Source organism: Choloepus didactylus, chromosome 1 (assembly GCF_015220235.1).
Source record: "Choloepus didactylus isolate mChoDid1 chromosome 1, mChoDid1.pri, whole genome shotgun sequence".
NCBI lineage: Eukaryota > Metazoa > Chordata > Mammalia > Pilosa > Megalonychidae > Choloepus > Choloepus didactylus.
The window spans coordinates 181,551,995-181,572,815 of NC_051307.1; the positions used below are offsets into that span (position 1 = coordinate 181,551,995).

The 20,821-nt window shown below is 37.2% G+C and overlaps 1 protein-coding gene across 14 annotated transcripts in view; it reads left to right on the forward strand.

The window, feature by feature from the left end:
- RBMS3 (RNA binding motif single stranded interacting protein 3) overlaps positions 1-20,821 on the forward strand; it is a 734,276-nt gene that overhangs the window by 154,592 nt on the left and 558,863 nt on the right. For all 14 annotated transcript variants that reach the window (XM_037846292.1, XM_037846311.1, XM_037846320.1 and 11 more), the window contains exon 2: positions 1,945-2,117. In XM_037846292.1, coding sequence (XP_037702220.1) covers positions 1,945-2,117 — 173 coding nt within the window. The remainder of the gene's footprint in view (positions 1-1,944; positions 2,118-20,821) is intronic.

Here is a 20,821-nt window from a genome sequence, read left to right on the forward strand (position 1 = left end):
ATTTCTATGCATCAGGAATTATCCTGGACAGTAATGGTGAGAGAAACATTATGTGGAAGTTTCACTGGAGAAAAAGAGGGGAAAAGGGAGCAGAGATAAACCAAATATGCATGGCTACTAAAGGTAAGGTAGGGACAGAGTTTTGGTGCCGGGAGTAAATCATTTTCTTTTATCAGGGAGGGTGATACACTACTTTACAGGTCTGAAGAGAATCCTAGTGTGATCAGGGACAAATGAAGATGCCATATGTTACTGCCAGGAGTAGCTGGTAACTTCTTTTGTCCCATTTGTGGCTGACTTAAGCTGATCCAAATGAAAAACCAGAGGGAAAAAAGAAAATGATGGGCAGACCAGGTGGCTTAAGACAACAGACATTTGAACTCGCCCTGATCGAGATGGCAGTGAGCTGCTTCAGGGCTCTGTCTTCCCACAAAAAGCTTTGAACAACCAGCAAGAAATGGCGGAAACATCTTTCTCTAAGCTCCAGAAAACACTTAAAGACTGTAGTGAGTGAGTGTTGAATCAATAAAAGGTCTGCTTAAAAGTGGTAGGATCTCATGGTGCCCTGGCTGACCCCTTTCCCACCCCTCATTGACTAAACCCAGAACCAGCCCACACTCCCATGCTAAAGAATTCTGCAGGTTGAATGGAAGGAAAAATTGCCGACGGTTCAAAGCCACATGAAATAAAGATCTCTGGTGAGGACAATATTATGGGTAATACAAAATGCCAGTATTTTTGTATTTTTGGTTTGTAACTTCATTTTTTACTTCCTACACTATCTAAAAGGCAAATGCATAAAATGCTAAATCAGTGATTTGGGACTTGTAATGTATAAACATGTAATTTGTGACAAGCGCTGTACAAAGGTGGGGGTGATGGAGGGATATAGGGGCATAATTTGTGTATGTTATTTGAAATTAAGTTGGTATCAAAGTAAACAAGATTGTTATGGATTTAGAGTATAAATTTAAGCCCTATAGTAACTACAAAGAAAATATTGGAGAATATCTAAGCCCATAGATATAGAAATTAGAGTACAGGTTGCCACGAGCAGGGGGAATGGGTAGCTAATGCATAATGGGTGTGGGGTTTCCATTTGGGGTGATGGGAAAGATTTAATAATGATAGGTGTTGAGGATATCACAGTATTGTGAATGTGATTAATTCCATTGGATGGTATGCTTTGAGAGTGATTGAGATTGGAATGTTTATGTTGAATATATGTTCCCACAATAAAAAAAAAAATAGTGACCAACGAAACAATGACAAGTAAATGCAATACATGATCCTTAATGGGATCTAGCAAGAGAGGAGAAGAGTCTTAAAGGGACATTATTGTGGCATATGAAAAAACTTGGAGTATAAACCATAAGATTAAATCAATGTTAAGTTTTTGAACTTGATAACTGTACTTAAGATGGTTTCATAACTGAATATTCTTGATCTTAGGAAATGCAGGTGGTAGTATTAAGTGTTCAAGGAATACGATGTATATAACCAACACTCTAGTGTTCAGAAAATGAATTGAAAGATATATAGACAGAGAGATGAAATGGCAAATGTGACAAAATGTTAAAATTTGTAGATCTGGGTATCTGGGGGGTAGGGATGTGTTGGAATTCTCTTTATGAGGTTTGTCTTATTTTTGTAACTGTCCCATAAGTTTGAAAGTATCTCCAAATAAAAGTTAAAAAAAAATGATGTTCTCAGAAGCAACATACAGTAGTGATATAATATATATGTATATGCATATATATGTGTGTGTATGTGTGTGTATATGTATGTGTGTATGTGTGTGTGTGTATATATATATGTATATATATATATGAGTGTTTGTGTGGATTGGAGAGGCCAAGAAGCTTGCATTACTTGCAAGTTGCTCTGCTTGCCTATGATCAGGTGCTGGCTTGTTTTTCCAGTAACAGTCTTTTCTGTTTGCAGCAGTCCTATGCACCAGCTCCCCACCCCATGGCTCCTCCCAGCCCCAGCACAAACAGCAGCAGCAACAATAGCAGCAGCAACAGCAGCGGGGAACAGTTGAGTAAAACCAACCTGTACATCCGAGGCCTTCCACCGGGCACCACCGACCAGGACCTAATCAAGCTGTGTCAACCGTAAGTGCCCTTCTGCCCCCTGCATCATCTCTAGCCACTCGCTTGCCCATGTGGACTCAGTCCACAGAGGGCTTTGGTATTGCGTGGGGTATAAACAGTGTCCCCATTCGTTGGTGTCTTGGTTAGGAAGCCTCTTCTGTACAAACTTGAGATTTGAGTCCGGATTACTTTAGGAAATGGAATTTGTTTAATTTTTATTAAGGGGTTGAGGTTCTTGAGAAGATACTCATAGGCGTGCTGGCTGACATGCAATGTACTGTTCTGAAAGATGGTGAGAGAGCATTAATCTGGGCTCTTAGGCCCCTTGGCTTATAGAACCAGTGATGAATCACATGAAATAAGCTGCTTTTCTTGAGAAGCATTGGTGAGGGGAATCTCAAAACTCAGATGTGGTAGATTTTAGAATATTTATCTCTTGCCTTCTAAAGCTTTTCTCACTGATGCTTTATAAATGTAGGTTCAGAAAATATCAAGTGATTGGAGAATTAGAAGCTTCATGCTCTATTTTCCTTGAAAACATCTACTATCAAGTTCAGCAAAGCTATCTCCCACCAAGGTCAAGAACTGCATTCACCAAGTATTTTGTGTCTCTGCTAGGAAATGTGGTAGTGATTAAATCCCCTTCCAAAATGGTTTCATTGATCTATTATCTACACATTCTTAAGTTATTCTTTCCTTTATTTCAGTGCAAATAGATTAAACATATTTACATTTGCCCTCAAAATAAAATTAATGATGGATAGTGAAGTAAGATTCATAGAACTATATTTTTAGATTGTGGTTTGATTACTTTCAAAGTCATTTGATTGAGTCTTAGCTGGGTATCTTCAAGATTTAGGAAACTATTACTCAATTATTTTTTTTCTCTTTTGCAATGCTTTTACAAGAAAGTTGAAAGGATATTTATTTTGTAAATTTTCCAACCTCTAAAATATTGGAAGGAGAAAACAAAATGATAATATTTATTTCCTTTTGTTCTGGATTTTAAGGTTAGGAGTAAATATGAAAACAATACGAAGTGGCAGATAAACCAAAACACAAATTCATAACGATGTAATCGGTTGCACAGACAATATTTTAACAGGGTGGGGGTCCCCAGCTGTTAGTGAGTGCCTTAATTCCTGAAAGAGGTAAGGCAGAACTTTGCATAATAAATATGTTTTAAAAGCAGTTAAAAAAAAAAAAAAAAGGAATGTGAAAAATGTCATGGCTAAAATATACAAATCCATTTTGGTCTAAAATGATTGCAAAACATTGGGGTTGAAAATTAGAAGGTAAATATTTTTTTCTTCTTGTTTTTAGAAAAATTTGAACTATTTTGGGAAGGTCTTCAAATGTGAGAATTATAAGCTTTATGATAGAAGCTTCAGATGAAGTATCTCCTTTAAAAGATGCTGCCTTGAGAAAAAAGGATATCTATTACCATCGATTCTTATATGAATCTCATTCATGTGTATGTGGGTATTAAGGAAAGGTACTTTCACAGTGCTCTATACCACCTGGAGAGCTTGCTGAAACACAGATTTCTGGCCTATGCCCGGAGAGATTTATGATTCTTTAGGTCTGGGGTGGAGCCCAAGAATATGTGTTTTTAACAGGCTGCCTGGTGTTGTTGATCCTGCTGATATGCAGATCACATTTTTAGAAGCACTCCTTCTCTGCAAGCATATGAAGGACTGCTGACTCTTTCTAATGTATAGAGTTTCATTTAATATGTAAGGGTAACTGAAGTAGAATCCTGTGTATCAGTACCTGCTTAGCCACCGAGTGATCCTCAGGCAAATCACGTCTCTGAGCCCCAACTTCTTCTATAAAAGAGTGGGTTGATTAAGTTTTATTGTTTCTAGGTTTCATTGTATCATCAGTGTTGTCCTGGAGCCGCCTCTGAGTAGTTCACTAGAGTCAGTTAAGTATTCAGAAATTTTGTGAACAAGTTGTTATAGACCTCGTAGCTTGAAGTCAGCCATGGTGGAAATATTTCTACCACAGAAATTGGCAAGCCCTTGTAATCAGTGGTGTTTTTTGTGTGTTGTGTTTTTGTTTTTGTTTTTGTTTGGAGAGCACTGATGTAGCATCCTACTATGAATTTTTGTGTCAGTGTCCATCTCCTTGAAATAATGTTGCCAGAAATTTACATATGGAAAGTATTATCAGAAAGCCTATCAAAGAGTTTGTAACTCTGGAAGGAACTGTGGTGACACAGAAACATTGTTATTGAGGAAGGAATTTCTGTTAATGTTTCTTATGTGCTTTTGAGAAATTTAAAGAATGTTAAGTGAACAGAGGGTAATGGTTACTTGTTCATATTAGTTTTTTGCTTGCTAATAGGATCTGGCCCATGCTCTTGTTATTTTAAAAAGGTTTATGGGCTGTCCCACTTACTGAAATGATCTGGACGTGGAGTGTATCACTCAGATTTTTTTCCTAGGAATCTTAGAAATGATGTGACTTGGCAGCATAGCATAGTGGAAATAGCTATACAGTAAGAGCTCTGGGTTTCAGTCCTGCCTGTTCCATCAACTGGGACTGTGGCCTTTGAAAAATTGCTTGTCCTATCCTAACTTTGGTTTCCACCATGTTCAAAATAATAAGTTTGAACTAGATAATCTATCACACTTCTTTCACCCTAAAATTTACATATTTGGTTCCGAGTGGCATTATTTAGCAGTAAAACTGCTCTGGGTCAACTTTTTTTGAGGTAGGGACTGGTTTTCACATTTTTATGGGGGACCACCTCCCTGTCAAGAGAGGTGCTCATTCTTCAGCTGCTCCAAACTTGGATCCTGGGACTCCTGGGTAGGAGGAGGGGGTGGTGTCTGGTCTGGTCGTTCATGTTTTCATCATCTTGGACGGGCACTGGGTGGTTGTAGGATGTGGCCTGGTTGATCATACTGGCATACTTGATGTAGGGTTGAGTGGGGGAAGAATCTTAGCAAGGCCACTGATGATGAAGGACACAAACAGCACCTACTCTTTGGCCCCAGCATTCTTAAGGAAGGCACTTACTCTCATGGCTATTTTGGTCTCAGTGGTGGCTCTGAGTCAACTTATATATCTTTCCACCAATCCCATTTTGCAGTTGCTGACAGGACCACAGCCTAAATTGATTCAGCTGCATGAGTATGACCTGCTGGCTGGAGATGCCTTCAGTAAAAGACTAATGTAGATCACTTGTAAAATCATGTTTCCTCTCTTACAGTCTTGGTCTCTTACAGTGCTCATTTTAGCAGTCTTCCAAAGATTCAAATCGTTTTGCATTCCTATTAATTACCCAACACTTAAAAAATAATCTCACCTGAAAAACAGATAATGGCTGTAGGTTTAAATGAGGTTCCTGCCATCAATATCTATTTCCCATTTGTATTCCTATAAAATTATAAGTATTTTTAGATTTGATATCTCCTTATATTATATGAAGTACAATATTTGCTAATATCCATGGTAATAAAATAATAGAAAGCAAATATGCAAAAAAGGCATAGACATTTTAAATTATTTGGTATTAGTATACAATAGTCATATTAATACTAAAGACCAGGAATAAAATGATACTAAAGAAAAGGAAATTGAATATTTTTCTATGTATAATCTGAAAGCAATTCCTTATTAAATAATTCCATTCACATTCTTCATCAAAACTCCTATGTTAGGATTGCATGTAAAATCAAATAAAAGAAGACAAAACTGAAGAAAATGGGCATGAAGGATGACTTTACTCTTCAGAAATCTCTCTCGTTATACTGATATTTTGGACCGAAGAATAAATTGCAGCTTGCTGATTGAGAACATAATAAAGATCTTTGAGATTTCTCATGATAAAGACTTTACAAGGTCTTTAACTGTAGCATTTCCTACAAAACACAATTGCAATTTATTCTTGCTAAAATTATGTGTGGCAAAAGACGTCTTTTGTCAATTGCATTCCATTAAAAAAACAAGGCCCTGAAAGACAGTCAACCAAATGAACTCCAAAAGAAACAGTGAAGTAACATAGAATAGAACCAAATAAGTTTCCTACAAATTAATCAGTTTTTCTTACCCAGTCATGAATGGCTCAGCAATTTTTATTAAGATTTATTCACATAACATACAATCATCCAAAGTATATAATCCATTGATCACATTGCCATGATATAGTTGTTCATTCATTATCCTGACCTATTTTTTTTTTAACATTTTCCTTGTGCCAGAAAAAAGTGAAAGTAGAATAGAAAGTTAAGGGTAAAAACAGAACACCCATATTGTCCTCCCCCACCCTATTTTTCCTTTAGTTTTTTTTTTTTTTTTTTTGCCCCCATTTTTCTACTCATCCATCCATACACTGGATAAAAGGGAGTGTGATCCACAAGGCTTTCACAATCACACTGTCACCCCTTGTAAGCTCCATTGTTATATAATTGTCTTCAAGATTCAAGGCTACTGGGTTGTAGTTTGATAGTTTCAGGTATTTACTACCAGCTATTTCAATTCATTAAAACCTAAAAAGTGTTATCTATATCGTGCGTAGGAATGTCCACCAGAGTGATCTCCTGACTCCATTTGAAATCTCTAAGCCACTGAAACTTTGTTTCATTCCATTTCACAACCTGCTTTTGGTCAAGAAGATGTTCCCCATCCCACGATGCTGGGTCTAGATTCCTCCCCAGGAGTCATATTCCATGTTGCCAGTGAGATTCACTCCCCTGGATGTCAGAACCCACATAGGGGGGAGGGCAGTGATTTCACCTTTCAAGTTGGCTTCGCTAGAGAGAGAGAGCCACATCTGAGCAACAAAGAGGCATTTGGGAGGAGGCTCTTAAGCACAATTATAAGCAGGCCTAGCCTCTCCTTTGCGACAACAGGCTTCCCAGGATAGAGGGTTTGGCACATCAGCAATGTACTCTTAAACATTTAATTGCTGGAATATTAAAAACACTAAAGATAAAATGAAAATTAAAACTCCAATTGATCATAAAATATATTCAGGTAATCTATCAGGTAATGACTATGGGTGGAATACTTGGATTATATACTCAGGAGCAGATAGAAGTGGGGAAACATAGATTTAGTTTAATGAGGAGAGAGAAAGCATTTCAACTTTTATGAACCAAATAAGATGTTGATGGAATGATTTTTCAAATATTAAGCTACCTTCCCTCCTCCAAAGAAATCGATAACTTTTATTCTACAATTGTATACATGCCCTTGAAACATATTGAGGTTGCTCTTAAAAAATAAAACCAAATATTTAACATAATGGGCAGACTGTCAGTGTTACAATGCCTTTCATCTAACCGTCTTCATGGCTTATACATTTTGCTTAATACAATGCTCTCAAAAAGCCCAGAGGTTGCCCCCACTTCCACTTGACTAATTAATCAAGAGTTAATTGCAACATTATCCAGGTACAGAGTGAATTGTTCTTCTTTTGTCAAGTGGATATGCTGCTGCTAAGGCCATTTGCAGCAGAATGAAGGAAAAAAGAGGGGCATTCTTGGGTAGGTACACACAAATTTCCAATCGTCACCATCATCAGAACAGGGAAGTCAGCTACCCTGCACTTCATTTTTCTCTGGAAGCGTTCTTGTTCAAGCTATGACACCCTAGCATTGCCCCCTTTAAAAGGAAGCTGTGGATGTCACTTTAATGTTTAACTAGAGAGGAGAAATGCCCTCACTGAAAAGCCAGGGAAACAAAATAGGAGTGTTTGTGTCTGAGAGCTGAAGGTTCTGCCCAAGCTAATCTCCCCCACCCTACCCAGCCCTGTTGGCTGTCTCCGTACGGTGGGCGCTGAATGCTGCATAGTCAGAGCAGACGAGAGTGCCATTTGGGCTCCGAGTGCAGAGTCCATTATACATGGGTGTCAGACAGTTTTGACAAATGCACCGACACAATCAAACCTTTTATCAATTTAAAAGTAACCTTGTCACAGTAATCTGTCAAACTGTTCAGATACAACTAAAGGAAAACAAGTCATCGTGCACTCCAGGGTAACTGAGTAAATAAGAAAAATGTGATTGGAAATTTTTTGAGTTCTTTCTTACTCTGTGGTTGAAGATTTAAAAGTTCCCTCAATAAGACTGGAGGAAATTTATTAGTAGCTTTCTTCTGCAAGTCAGACTCAAATTATGCAGCTGCTTTTGAGGTGTCATAAATCTACAAGGTGGCAGGTGTAAGCAGGATGTGAATGTGAGAATCTTTTAACCCTGCCTCTGTGTAATTTAAATGAGAGAGTGCCTTAAAGGCCCCGAATGGATGTCTGAATTCATTGAGTCAGCAAAGTTCTGATACTTAATCAAGTATATTAATTCAGATATCGATTCAATTATATTTTCCAAGTATCTATTTTATTTAGTTTGTAATTAATAAGCATCATTATTAATGGATTTTTATATATATAGCACATATATATAATTAACATTTCTTCTATGAATTTTGCATACCATGCACCCAGCTAAGCTTTTATAATGTTATCTTATTTAATGCTCAAAACAACCCTTTGAAGTAGGAGCAATTATTGCTGATTTAAAAAATTGAATAAACTGAGGCTCAAAGAGGTTGAGGGGCTTGTCCAAGTTTAAACAGCCACCAGGTTTTGAAACCAGCCCCCGACTTCAAAGCCCTTTTTCGAAACCCCTAAAACATTTCATTTAATGAGAAAAAAGTTAGCATAAAGGACAGATACTCAAACTTGGCTGCCCATGAGAATCGCTTGGGGAGCTTTAAAAAGTACTGATACCTGTACGTCACCCCCAGCTATTTGATCTAACTGGTATGTGGTTCAGCCTGGACATCGAGATCTTTAAAAGCCCGCCAGATAATTCTAATATGTAACACAGTTTGAGAATCCCTGGAGTAAATGACACCCACAGAATTTGCAAAACAATTGAACCATGTTTCAACTTTCTTTTTTGCTCCCTCATACAATCTAGCAATTCCATAGACTCTACCAATTTGCTTTCAATTAACCAACAGACTTAAAAATAATTTCTGTTAAAATAATTTAAGGATGAATTGGCTTTTCTGATCACCAAATTGGATTCTCTGATCATGTGAGATCGGGCATATGGGAAATTAAACCCTGAAATAGGTCTCCAAAGGTGCTTTAAAAAATGTGCTTGGAAGGACCGTGCACTCCTTTTGCACATAATCTTCATAAATTAAACATGTCTTCCAGCATTCTGCTTTTTAATAATGTTTGCATTTAATTGATGATTAAGCAAAAGGCTCTTCCTATTTTGACACATTATTAAAATTCTACATATATTTACAATTTTCTTGCTTATCCATAGAGAGGTGAACGTATGTTTGGTGAATCTTGAAAGTAATCAGAATTTTACAGTGTCTTTGGGGGCATCCTAGCAGTTATTATCCCACTGACTCTTGACTGTTCATTCATTTTTGTTTTCATTACTTTGGATGAGGAAGATTGTTGCTGAATGTTAACTTGTCTCATGATGTATTTGAAAATATATTTTCAAAGTTATCTGATAACTGATAATCAGTTTCCCCATAGATTTTTAAATGAAGGAGAGAAAAGGAAAAATGAAATCATTGAAAGCACCTGTTAGGTTTTCATGTAGCTTTGTTGGTGGTAGCACAGAAAAGCTGGAGAAGGGGACAGGTATGATCAACTCTTTCTGAATGGGTCAAGCAAAGTCCTGGACTGCTGGGAAAGATGGAAATCTAGTCAGACATCATGCGGAATGCATCAGCATTTGAGGGTCCTAGGGTTCAAGAGCAGGACTCAGCCAAGTTCAGATTGACATCTTGATTTCCAATTTACTCAGTGATTTCCTGACTACCAAATACAGCTAACTCTTTTAGGCCTCATTTTACTTGATCTCTCTATTATTTGACCCTGTTATTCCCCCACTGACCCCGCACAAACCTTTATTTTCAAAATTCTGTCCTCTTTTGGCTATTACATCCTGGGTCTCCTCCTACCTTTTTGACATTCTTCTTTTCAGTTTCTCTCCCTTACCCACCTCTCGAATATTTGGTGTTTGCCAATATTGAGCCTCTTCACTTCTCATTCTACATACTGTTTTCTTTCCTCTATTTATGTAATTTCAGCTATTCTGATGATTATTAAATCCACATCTCAATCTCATAGATTCAGTTTTGTTTTGTTTTGTTTTTTTGGTCCTAAGCCCATATCTCATTGTTCTCTAGACAATTCCAACATTGTATCTCAAGCACTAGCAAACTCATTTCCCAACAAGTTTTATCCCTAGATGTATTCCTTCTCTGTGTCATCCAATTGACCCAGTCATCCAAATAAAAAATTCTTAGAGTCACTATTTTTCCCAACCTTCAATGAGTTCCCAAGATACATGGATTTCACTTGCTTTGCATTTATGATGTCCAGCATCTCCTCTGCTTCACTACTGGCACAGTTCATTTACTTGTTTTTTTTTAAAGTTACTTATTGAATATCATCTATGTGTCAAGAACTGCTGATACCAAAAAAGAATGATAAGTCTTGCTCTCTCAAACTTCTAATGGGGGGAGACTGTACACAAATGAAGGAATAAATAAAGAAGGAAAACATCAGGATGTGTTAGTGCTCTGAAAAGCAGGTTGTAAATAATGACTGGAAATTTACTACGGACTGGTGACCTCTTTAAGTGAGAACTCAATTTCAGTAAGGAGCCAATTATATGATATTTGGGAGCAAGGGGATTGCAGACAGATGTAAGAGCTTGTGCGAAAGCCTGAAGGTGGAAATGAGCTTGATGTCTGGGGAACATGGAGAAGGTCAGCATGGGTAAATAATTGTGAGTAAAGGGGTGAGAATGAGATGGGGAAGGAAAGAGATGAAGCTAGAAAGGTAAGCCAGGGCCAAATCAGTAGGGTTTTGTAAGTCAGGGTAAGAAGATTGGATTTTATCGTAATTTATGGATTTTTAGAAATTCTGTAAAGAATGGGTTTTAGAGGAGTTTGAGAAGAGAAGCAAGAAAATGAGCAAGAAGGCCACTGTAGAAGCCTAGGGAGGAGATTTTGATGGCTTAGAGTATGATCCTAGTAGTGGAGGATGTTAGATATGATTGGATTCAGGATATATTTTGGAGGTAGGCTAAAACAGGAGGTTAAGGGAAAGAGGAATTAAAGATAACTCTTCAATGTTCTCATCTAGAGACAGAGTGGAGCCATTTGATAAAATGAGGAGTATTGGAGGAGTAGCAGTTTTGGGTGGAGAAAAATTGAGTTCTACCCAGTCTTACTATTTTTTAGATCATGTTAAACATTTAAAATGAGATACAGTTGGTAGTTTGATATCTGACTCGTTTTCAAAACAAAGTTTACAGGAAAAAAATGTGGAATATGGAATGGGAGTCAGAAGCATTATAACTTCCATTTAAACCCATTATACTGTATGAAGTTAATAATATTTATATAGTGCCTAATATATGCTAGACACTATTCTAAGTACTTACACGTAATTACTTCATTTTGCAAGTATTCACTCTTCTATACCTCATGACAATCACAATCTGATAGTTAACAAGATGACATAAAGAAGCTAATGGCTTGCCCAAAGTCATTGGCAGGTCCAGAGTTTAAGCCGAGCAGTTTGGTTTAAGAGCCCCTCTCTTAACTTGATTGATATTGAGGGAGTGTACATTGCGTGAGAAGAAAAGTGGTCACAGAACTCAGTGTTCCGAGGTTCTGAAAGGAGGAGAAACCAACAAAAGAGTTTATAAAGGAACATCCAGTGAGGTAGAGGAAAACAAGTAGAGCAGGAGAATGTGATATTATGGAACCTGGGAGAAGAAAGTATTCCATAAGGCAAAATGACTAAATGTGTTGAATACTATTGGGAGTCAAGAAATTTACCAACAGAGAAGTTAAACTTGGAATTTGCCACATCACTGTCATAGGCATTCCAGACCAGGGCAATCATTACAGAGGGGTAGGAGCTGAAAACCATTTGGTGTGGGCTTTTCTTCAGGGTCATCACCTGACAGTCTTTACAAATGGAAATGCCTCTTCTCTCCTTTGTGCCCTAAATATGCATAGTCATCTTTCCTAATATGTTTCTTTTACTTTTTTTTTGCCCCAATGTTCTGGTTTATGTTATCTCTATCTATTGCTATGTCTATCTATCTCCATCTGTCTCTCTGTCCTTCTGTCTTCTCCTTCTCTGCTTCCCTTTATCCCTCCTTCCCTATATCCTTCTATCTCTCCCCTCCACATCCTATTCCCCTCCATCCTTTCTTAATTCTAAGCATTTGAGGACAATAGATGTATCCCATTCATTTTTATATACACATTGCCTAACACAGTGTGAAGTATTTAAGTAGTAACTGATAAATACTTAATAACTGAATAAATCTTGAATTTATCAGTAATCTAAAAATGATTCTGTTGGACTTACATCATAAAACTTGCTCCAGGGTTGACTTTGATTGAATTTATGGTAGGTGAAAAAGGACAGAAGTTTTTTTTTTCCTTAGATACAACATGCAAATATGTATTACTAGAATGAAAGAAGAAAAAAAGGATTTGAATATGAAGCTTTTTATTGTATAGATCCCGAGGAGCATTTTAGAGGGAAGCCTCAGGATAACTTGAGTCACATGTATTTGAGGAACTTGAGTCACATGTATTTGAGGAACCAAGTAAGTATCAATACTTTGCTTACTCATCCATTATTGCTTCTAAGACAGGAAATAACCATTTATTCTTGCCTGAGCCATCAGGTTTTGACTGTCAAAAAGATTACACTGTTCCACTGAATCTGCTAATTCCATAGCTAATGCAAAATAATTTGAAGTCATTGAATGGTGTTACTGATTTCTGTTTTGGCTCTAAAATTTTCCCACAGATTTCTCTACGAAACCAATGACTTTTGGAGGCACAAAATAAGAGATTGTTGATTTTAAAACACTCAAAACAAATCTGTATATTTGGCATACTAAAAATGACAGGCTTTCATTTGAAAATTGAAAGTAGTGTGATCTAAATACATGTTAATCATATGATTGAAGATAAGATATAGTTACTATATTAGTCAGAGTTTTCCAGAGGAACAGAGCTGGCAGAAGATTATATATATATATATGAATCAACTCATGCAACAATGGGGATTGGCAAGTCCAAATTCCATAGGGCAGACTGCAAGCTGAAAACTTTGAAAAAAGATGATTCTGAAACCTGACACATGTGAACTCTATAGGGCAGGCCACAAACTGGAAACTCTGATGAAGGTGATGGTGAATTTCCCCAGTAAAAGTTCTCTCTCTGAAACAGGGATAAAAATTCTTCTTTTCAGGCTGCTGGGACCCTCAGTTCTCTAAGACTTCCAACTGATTGGATAAGAAGACTCCCTCAATGCTGAGGGAAATCTCCTTCATTGATTGTAGATGCAATAAGCCATAGGTACAATCAACTAACTAATGCTCTAAATCCATCTACTAAATAATACCCCCACAGTAACAATCAGGCCAGTGCTTACTTAACCAAACAACTGGACACCATAACCTAGACAATTGACTCATAACTCCAACACAGTCCATCCCTTGTCAACCTGGCATCCATACACAACTCCTGAAACCGTACTTAATCTCCAAATAAGACAATAATATAGTCATACTTTTACCTAACATAATACAACTGTCCTGCATGCAGCTAAAAATGCACTAACCATTTCCCCAGAAGAGCATGCAAGACCTTGGGTGATCTTCATGCTTATTCTTGATACCTTGTAACTTAAATGCTATGATGTAAAGTTAATATAATTTATGTTATATGATAAAGAGATAAGGTATGGAAGAAAACAAAGATATTTGCTTTATGTATATATAACATATTCCTAACAAAACAAAGAAGAAATATTCATAAGCATCACAGCCCTCATTTCTGCAACTGGCCACAAGGTCATAGCTGGTATTTATAACTACCTATTTATAACTACCATTCCATATTCCCTTTACTCTCAGAAAGCATCTCAGCTAGTCATAGTTGTTTGTTTTTTGCCTAGTGAGTCACCTAAACCTTCATTCCAGAAGGGTCTGAGCCATTAGTAGTCCTGCCCAGATTGGGTTATTCATATTTTTCATTGGCTTTAATCACTGGGCATTGTAGTACTAAGAGATGCCCTAAGGGATCTCCCATATTCTAGGCATATTCATCTTTGCCTCCATCGTGTAGCAGGAATCCTATTTCCTCTTGTTAAGTGGGATCAGTCACCCCAGCCAGTTCAGTATTTCCGTTTTTGCCTGTTGATTCAGTGGGCACGAGGAGCCCAAAGTGGCTGGGTGGCAGTCTGAACTTCTGGTTCCATGGAAGCATTGCTGGGTCTCCAGGTGGAAACACTTCTCCCTTTGGAACTAAGACCTTTAGATCAGCAGAATATAAGGTCACAGGAGCAGGATGTAAATTTGTTTTCTAGTGGGTTACTAGGGGTGATAGTGAGTAGTGCCACTCCCGTTTCTACCCCTTGATTCCTGTGCCTATGAATCCTGGTACCATAGACTGGACATTGATTTAGAGCATCTACATCCTTCTGAAGAACATTGCCCTAGCGCTTAAAGATATTGGCATCCATTTGATACCAAAATTGAGTCTTCAAAAAGCCATTCCACCTTTCTGTCAATCCAGCTGCTTCCAGATGATGGGGAACATAGTAGGACCAGTGATTTCCATGGACATATGCCTATTCCCGGACTTCATTTGCTGTAAAATGGGTTGCTTGATCAAAAGCATTGCTGTGTGGAATACCATGATGGTGGATATGGCATTCTGTAAGTCCATGGATGGTAGTTTTAGCTGAAGCACTGTGTGCAAGGAAGGCAAGTCTGTTTCCAGAGTGTGTGTCAGTTCCAGTAAAAGCCAAATGCTGCCTTTGCTTACTATCTGTTATCACATTAATTATATTTCAATACTGTGGTATCTCTTGAACAGTTACCTTTTTTATGCAATAAAAATATCTCTGAAATTTTTGTAAACAGATTATTTTTGTTTTAGTTTTTAAAACAACATTATGGAGGAGTAAAGCTAAATGTATGTATTTTAAATGTAGAGTGTGTTGAGTTTAGCAAATATATGCACCTGTGTAACCATCACAACAATCAAAACATTTCTTCACCCAAAAAGTTTTAAAGTTACAATCAGATGCTAAGAAGTTCACAATTTAAGGTCATCCTGCTGGGGAATACTTAAGAAAGCAGAGAGTACACATGATTCCAAGAGAGTAGTACAGAATTTTGAGTCAGCTGTGGGAGTTAACTACTTACAAGTTGTGGGACATTGGTCAAGTCCTTAAACCCTTCTGAGCCTAATATTAGTACCTGGTAAATATTAAAGCCTTAATAAATGCTGGTTGTTATTTATTTATGCAGTGCAGCAAATTTTTACATGATCTTTATTCTCATGGATATTTTTATATAGTAGGATTATTTAAGCAAAGCTGACCTGTAATTGTAAAGGTTCTGCATTCAAACAAAGCACATTATGGTTTTTACATTCTTTCTTTCTTTATCTTTATGTGATTGACTGAGATTGTATGTATGAAGTAACTGTGGAGTCTTACTTATATGGTCATCAGTATCCAACGTGGAGTGGTATATCTTATACTATAAACATGTACGGTACCAGGATAAATACATTCAACTTTGGCTGTATTTGAAAGGCGAAAATAAAAGATAGTACAGAACAAATTTAAAAACACAATTGTAGTGCACAAATATCACAATATTATGCTTTAACAAAATAAAATGGATGTTTTTGAACCAAAGAGATGCCATGCATTTCAGCTCTTGAATATAATAGGGAGGTAAAAGCATTTTTGGGGATCTTAATGTGTGTATGCTTATGTTGTTCTGATACAATGTAGATTTTATAGTTGAATCAATAGATTGAGTTTGTTTTTAGGCTAAATCAGTTCTTATTGCTGATTTAAACACATACTTCTTACAAAGTATATATTTTAAAAAGCATTTCTTCAGATATTCCAATGATCAGTCTTCAAAAATAATATTCTTATTTGTTTGCCAGAGACTTATGTTTATTTTAATAATTATACTATATTTAGACTCAAAAAGACATATGCTTAAGTAATATTAATTAGTAAATATTCATAAATATATAAATTCGGATACTTGGCTTAGGATGACTTCTTTCCAGGAGAATACGGAGAGCCTGTTGCCCTTGTCTTTTGTATAGGTAGCCCATCATTAGGAGGGCCAGATGCTTAGTGGCAAATCCAGGATCTAACATTTATTAGCTGTCTGTCTAGGGACAAGTTATACACGTTATTTAAGCCTCAGTTTCCTCTTCTATAAAACAGTTATAGTAAAAGCACCTCCCTTCTTAGGTTGTTAAGACAACTAAATGAATCAATACGTGTGAAGCACTTACATGGGTCCTGGTGTAGAGTGAGCACCCAGGGAGTATTTTGTTTATGAGAACTTTCCCAGTGTAAACTGCAGTTAATCTGCTCCCATCCTGAAAATTCTGTGTAAAACTAATCATTTATTCAAATGATTTCTAGCTGGGAGTTGAAATTCTGAGCACCGCAACATACTATCCAAAGTCCTCACCAGCGCCGATGTTCTTTAATTCTAGGCCGCATCTACTTAAACACAATTGCCTTCATTATTCAGGACACTGGCTTTTGTTTTTGGTGATTGTAGCCCTCTCGACACAGGAGTTTTCTAAAGCACTGAGCCTAACGTTTGTTACGTACAAAATTGAACCATGCTGATTCTTCCATAGGAACTTTGGGAAGGAAACCAAATTTAAGATAAAGAGTTGACCTGGTTCACCGTACATGCTTTGGCATCTCAGGGCAAGCTAGAGACATAATCCACAGATGACCAGCATGTCTCAACAGAGAGCGATGGTGCAATCACTCTGTGAATTTGCTGAATGCTACAATCACCTGCGCGTTTTATTGGGTATTAGGTATCCTTAGGACACTTACATTTCATGACTACAAACCAAAAAATGACTGTAAGCAGCTCAAGTAAGAACTAGAAATGAGGTTATCACAGTGCTGTAAAAGGCTTCCCTGATTTCAAAATGTACAAGAGGAGTCATCCTGCACTAATGATGAATGACACCTCAGAGAAAAAGAAAGGAGGCATGTTTCCAAAGAACACTTTCATGTCAGGATCAGTTTGTCTGAACAGAAAGTGATTAGCTGTTGGCCTTTAAATAAACAATCTGTTCTTGGTTCTCTGCCTCTGTTATGTGACTGTTCTCTCTTACTCTAAAGCAAAAGGGAAGTATTTATTAGGTAATAGTTTCACAGCAATTCTGTGGAAGATGAATACATTCCTATTCATTGCATGTTTGAAATGCAGTGAAAAGCACAACAGTGATAGTGAAAGCTGACACTTTGTGCGTGCCGGGTACTATTATAAGCTCTTTACAGGTAAGGTGACCCACTCTTCTTGGTATACCCAAGACTCCCAGTTACAGCATGAAAGTCCCACATCCTGGGAACACTCTCAGTCCTAGGCTGACCTGGATGGTTGGTTACCCTGTTTATAGGTATTTTTCATTTAATTTTCAACTCCCTCCTTCCCCAATAAAATACTGTTATTCTTTTTGTTAAGTAATTTTTGGAAAGTTACACAGCTACTGGCATTTCCTAAAAGTGTCTGAATGGGAACTCAAATTTAGGCCTTAGAGATTGCTTTTTCAATATCTACCTGGGTTCAACTATTGGAATAACCATGTTTCATTATAGCAGTCTATGAAAAGATGTTAAACCAGACCCTATTCACCAAAAGTTAGCCTGCAACTTGGGTACATTTTAGACCATGTGTTTGTAACAAGAGGAGGGCAAGTATTTCCACATCCTTTCCTAGTGACACCAATCCATACTGCAAACTCCAGTCTCAGACCTGCCTGTCAGTGGGCATAAAGAAAAACTTTCTGAGCTATGAGGAAATTAGTTATAGGTAATACAATCTATTTGCAAAATTCTGCCAAAACACCATACACTTTACATGCAGATGGCGTAATAGCTTGAATCATAGGTACTTAAAAAATAGTGTTGATGTCTGGTTTGGGGGAAAAACACTTGAACAAAATGCAGTTTGTGTAAATATCCTTTCTCTCCTTTTAAAAAGAGCATGAAAAACTCTTTAGGCAAATTATGAGAAAAATATCTGTAAGTGTGAAATTGTGTTTCGAGAGGAAGTTGCTTTCTCCTGGTTATCAGTGTGAAACGAATGCCTTTTGATCCAGTTTTATTCTTTCTATCCCTTACCACCTGCATAAACAACCAAATGCTCTGAGTAGAGTAGTAGTAAACTGACAACCATATGCTCTGAGTAGAATAGTAGTTAAACTGGATGCAAGATAATTAAAAAAATAGATAGTATGTTGCAAAGAAATTTGACTACACTATTGCATCTCAAGCACTTGTTTGTGATACAAATTTGTCAGTCTGAGAAACCATGTTCAATGCAACACTACTGTGTGAGGCTTGGATCTCCAACTTACTGCATAGTTTCATTTTTTTCCACAGTTGTAGAATTCCAATTTCACATCCTTGTGTTGACAGAAATGTGAACAGCATGTTTCATGCTATTTCACTTGATTGAGAATTTTCTGGGCAAACTGTGAGAAGCTGAGGAACCACAACCACCAAGTGGGTGCCAAGAAAAAAGCAAGCTGCTGCAGCAGGTCTAGTATCTCCCAGGCATGACCCGGGGAAGTGGGGAACTCTCCTCTTGGGTGGTTACCTCCAACCTGGTGCTCCCAACTGTCCAGCAAGGAGCAGTCGGGAAATGTATGTGAGAGGTGTGCATTAGGCCACATAAGGATTGACCGCTGGTGGGGTTGCTAGGATTTGGACCGTGGTCTTGGCAAGTCCCTTCACCTGCTTAAATCTCATTTGAGCCCAATGACTCTAGACCTTCTAGACTCCTTCTGTTACTCAGCAACAGTTGTTTGATTTCCAGTTCCCTGAGATTCCTGCTTTCTGCTCATCAATATATACTAAAGTAATGCTTGCCCTTACTGAGTTAGTAGATTTGTGGTTTCAAGGATAACCTTAAATTTTACATGGATTTTGGTGATAGTGACTTCACATAAACTTATATTCCTATTTTGCCTTGGAGCACAGAACTGCCTAGTGTTAAGGCTAATTGTTAGGGCATTGAAATTACTCCAAGCATATTATTCAACTTTTGTACCTGAATGTTTTCTTCATAGGGGTAACTTTAGTAACTGATAGAAGATCTATTCACTAAACAAATAGAAACAAACAAAAACAGATTACAAAGGAATAGGAAAGTATATATTTGTGTGAATATATGTGTATTATAGATAGATGATATAGATATAGATAGATGATATAGATATGGATATGGATATAGATATAGATGTAGAGATAGAGATAGAGATATATAGTGGGGCAAATTGGAAACCAGTGATTATTTTTCCAAAGTAGGTACTAGGGCCAGCACCCATCAGCATATACCACACATGCACACATGTGCACACACACATATGTTGTGCCTATATGTTTTAAAGTGTCCATCTTTGGAGACGACAATTTTCTTAAGGGTAGGAATGGTATCTTGTTCACCATTGTATCACCAACAACTAGCTCAATGCCTGGCATATATCAAATTCCCAGTAACAATTTGTGGAGATAAATGTTAACTGTTGGAACTGATTTCCAGGTCCTGTGAATGTTTCTTATATATTAAACTCATTGTTTTCACCTTTTAGGACAGAGTAGGAAGAAATTGCATTTTACATAACCAAACTTCACAAAATAACTTATTTGTGTTAATATCCCTTTATATATTAAAATGCTCAAAACAACCTTTTAATAACTGTAAAATGCTGAGCCAGATAGTTGGAAAGGTGCAGGTGATGGTGAAGCGATGAAACAGGGAAGAAATTCTTAAAGGATATTGTCTTGAGTATTAGCACAAGTCAGTGCTAATTCCTCTCCCTGGGCTTTTTTAAAATAAAAAGGCAATAACAGTAGGAATGTAAAATGGTACAGCCACTGTGGAGAAGAGTATGACAGTTCCTCAAAAGTTAAACATAGAATCAGCATATGACCTAGCAGTCCCACTCCCAATTATGTACCCAAAGAAACTGAAAACAGAGACTCAAGCAGATCCTGTTTATATCAGTGTTCATAGCAGAATTATTCACAACTGCCAAAAGGTGGAAACAGCCCAAGTGTCCATCAACAGATGAATGGATAAACAAAATGTGGTACACCAGTATAATGGAATACTATTTGGTCATAAGAAAGAACAACATTCTGAGACATGCTGCAACGTGGATGAACCTTGGAAACATTATGCTAAGTGAAATAAGCAAGGCACATAAGGACAAACACTGTATGATTTCACTTATTTACAATATCAAGAAATAGCAAATTTTTACAGATAGAAATTAGATTAGAGGTTACCAGGGGATAATTGTGTTTAGTGGGTGTAGAGTATTTTTAAATTCTTGATTTTTTTTAATTAATATATATGTTTAAAAAGACAAGCAGAAATTTCAAGACATCAGAAGATAGTGGATAGAAAAGATGCTGTTCCACCAGCGCTTTAGTATCTCCAAAAGCAGAATTAAGCAATATTCACTTTAACCCACACTGGCCTCAGCCTTCTCCTTATGAGGTTTTGTTTTTTGTCTTTTGTTGTTGTTGTTGTTGTTGTTTTCTCTCCAGATATTAAAATAGATCAGGACTCCTCACTTTTTAAGAGGGCAAGCATGGTGCATTTTGCACAAAA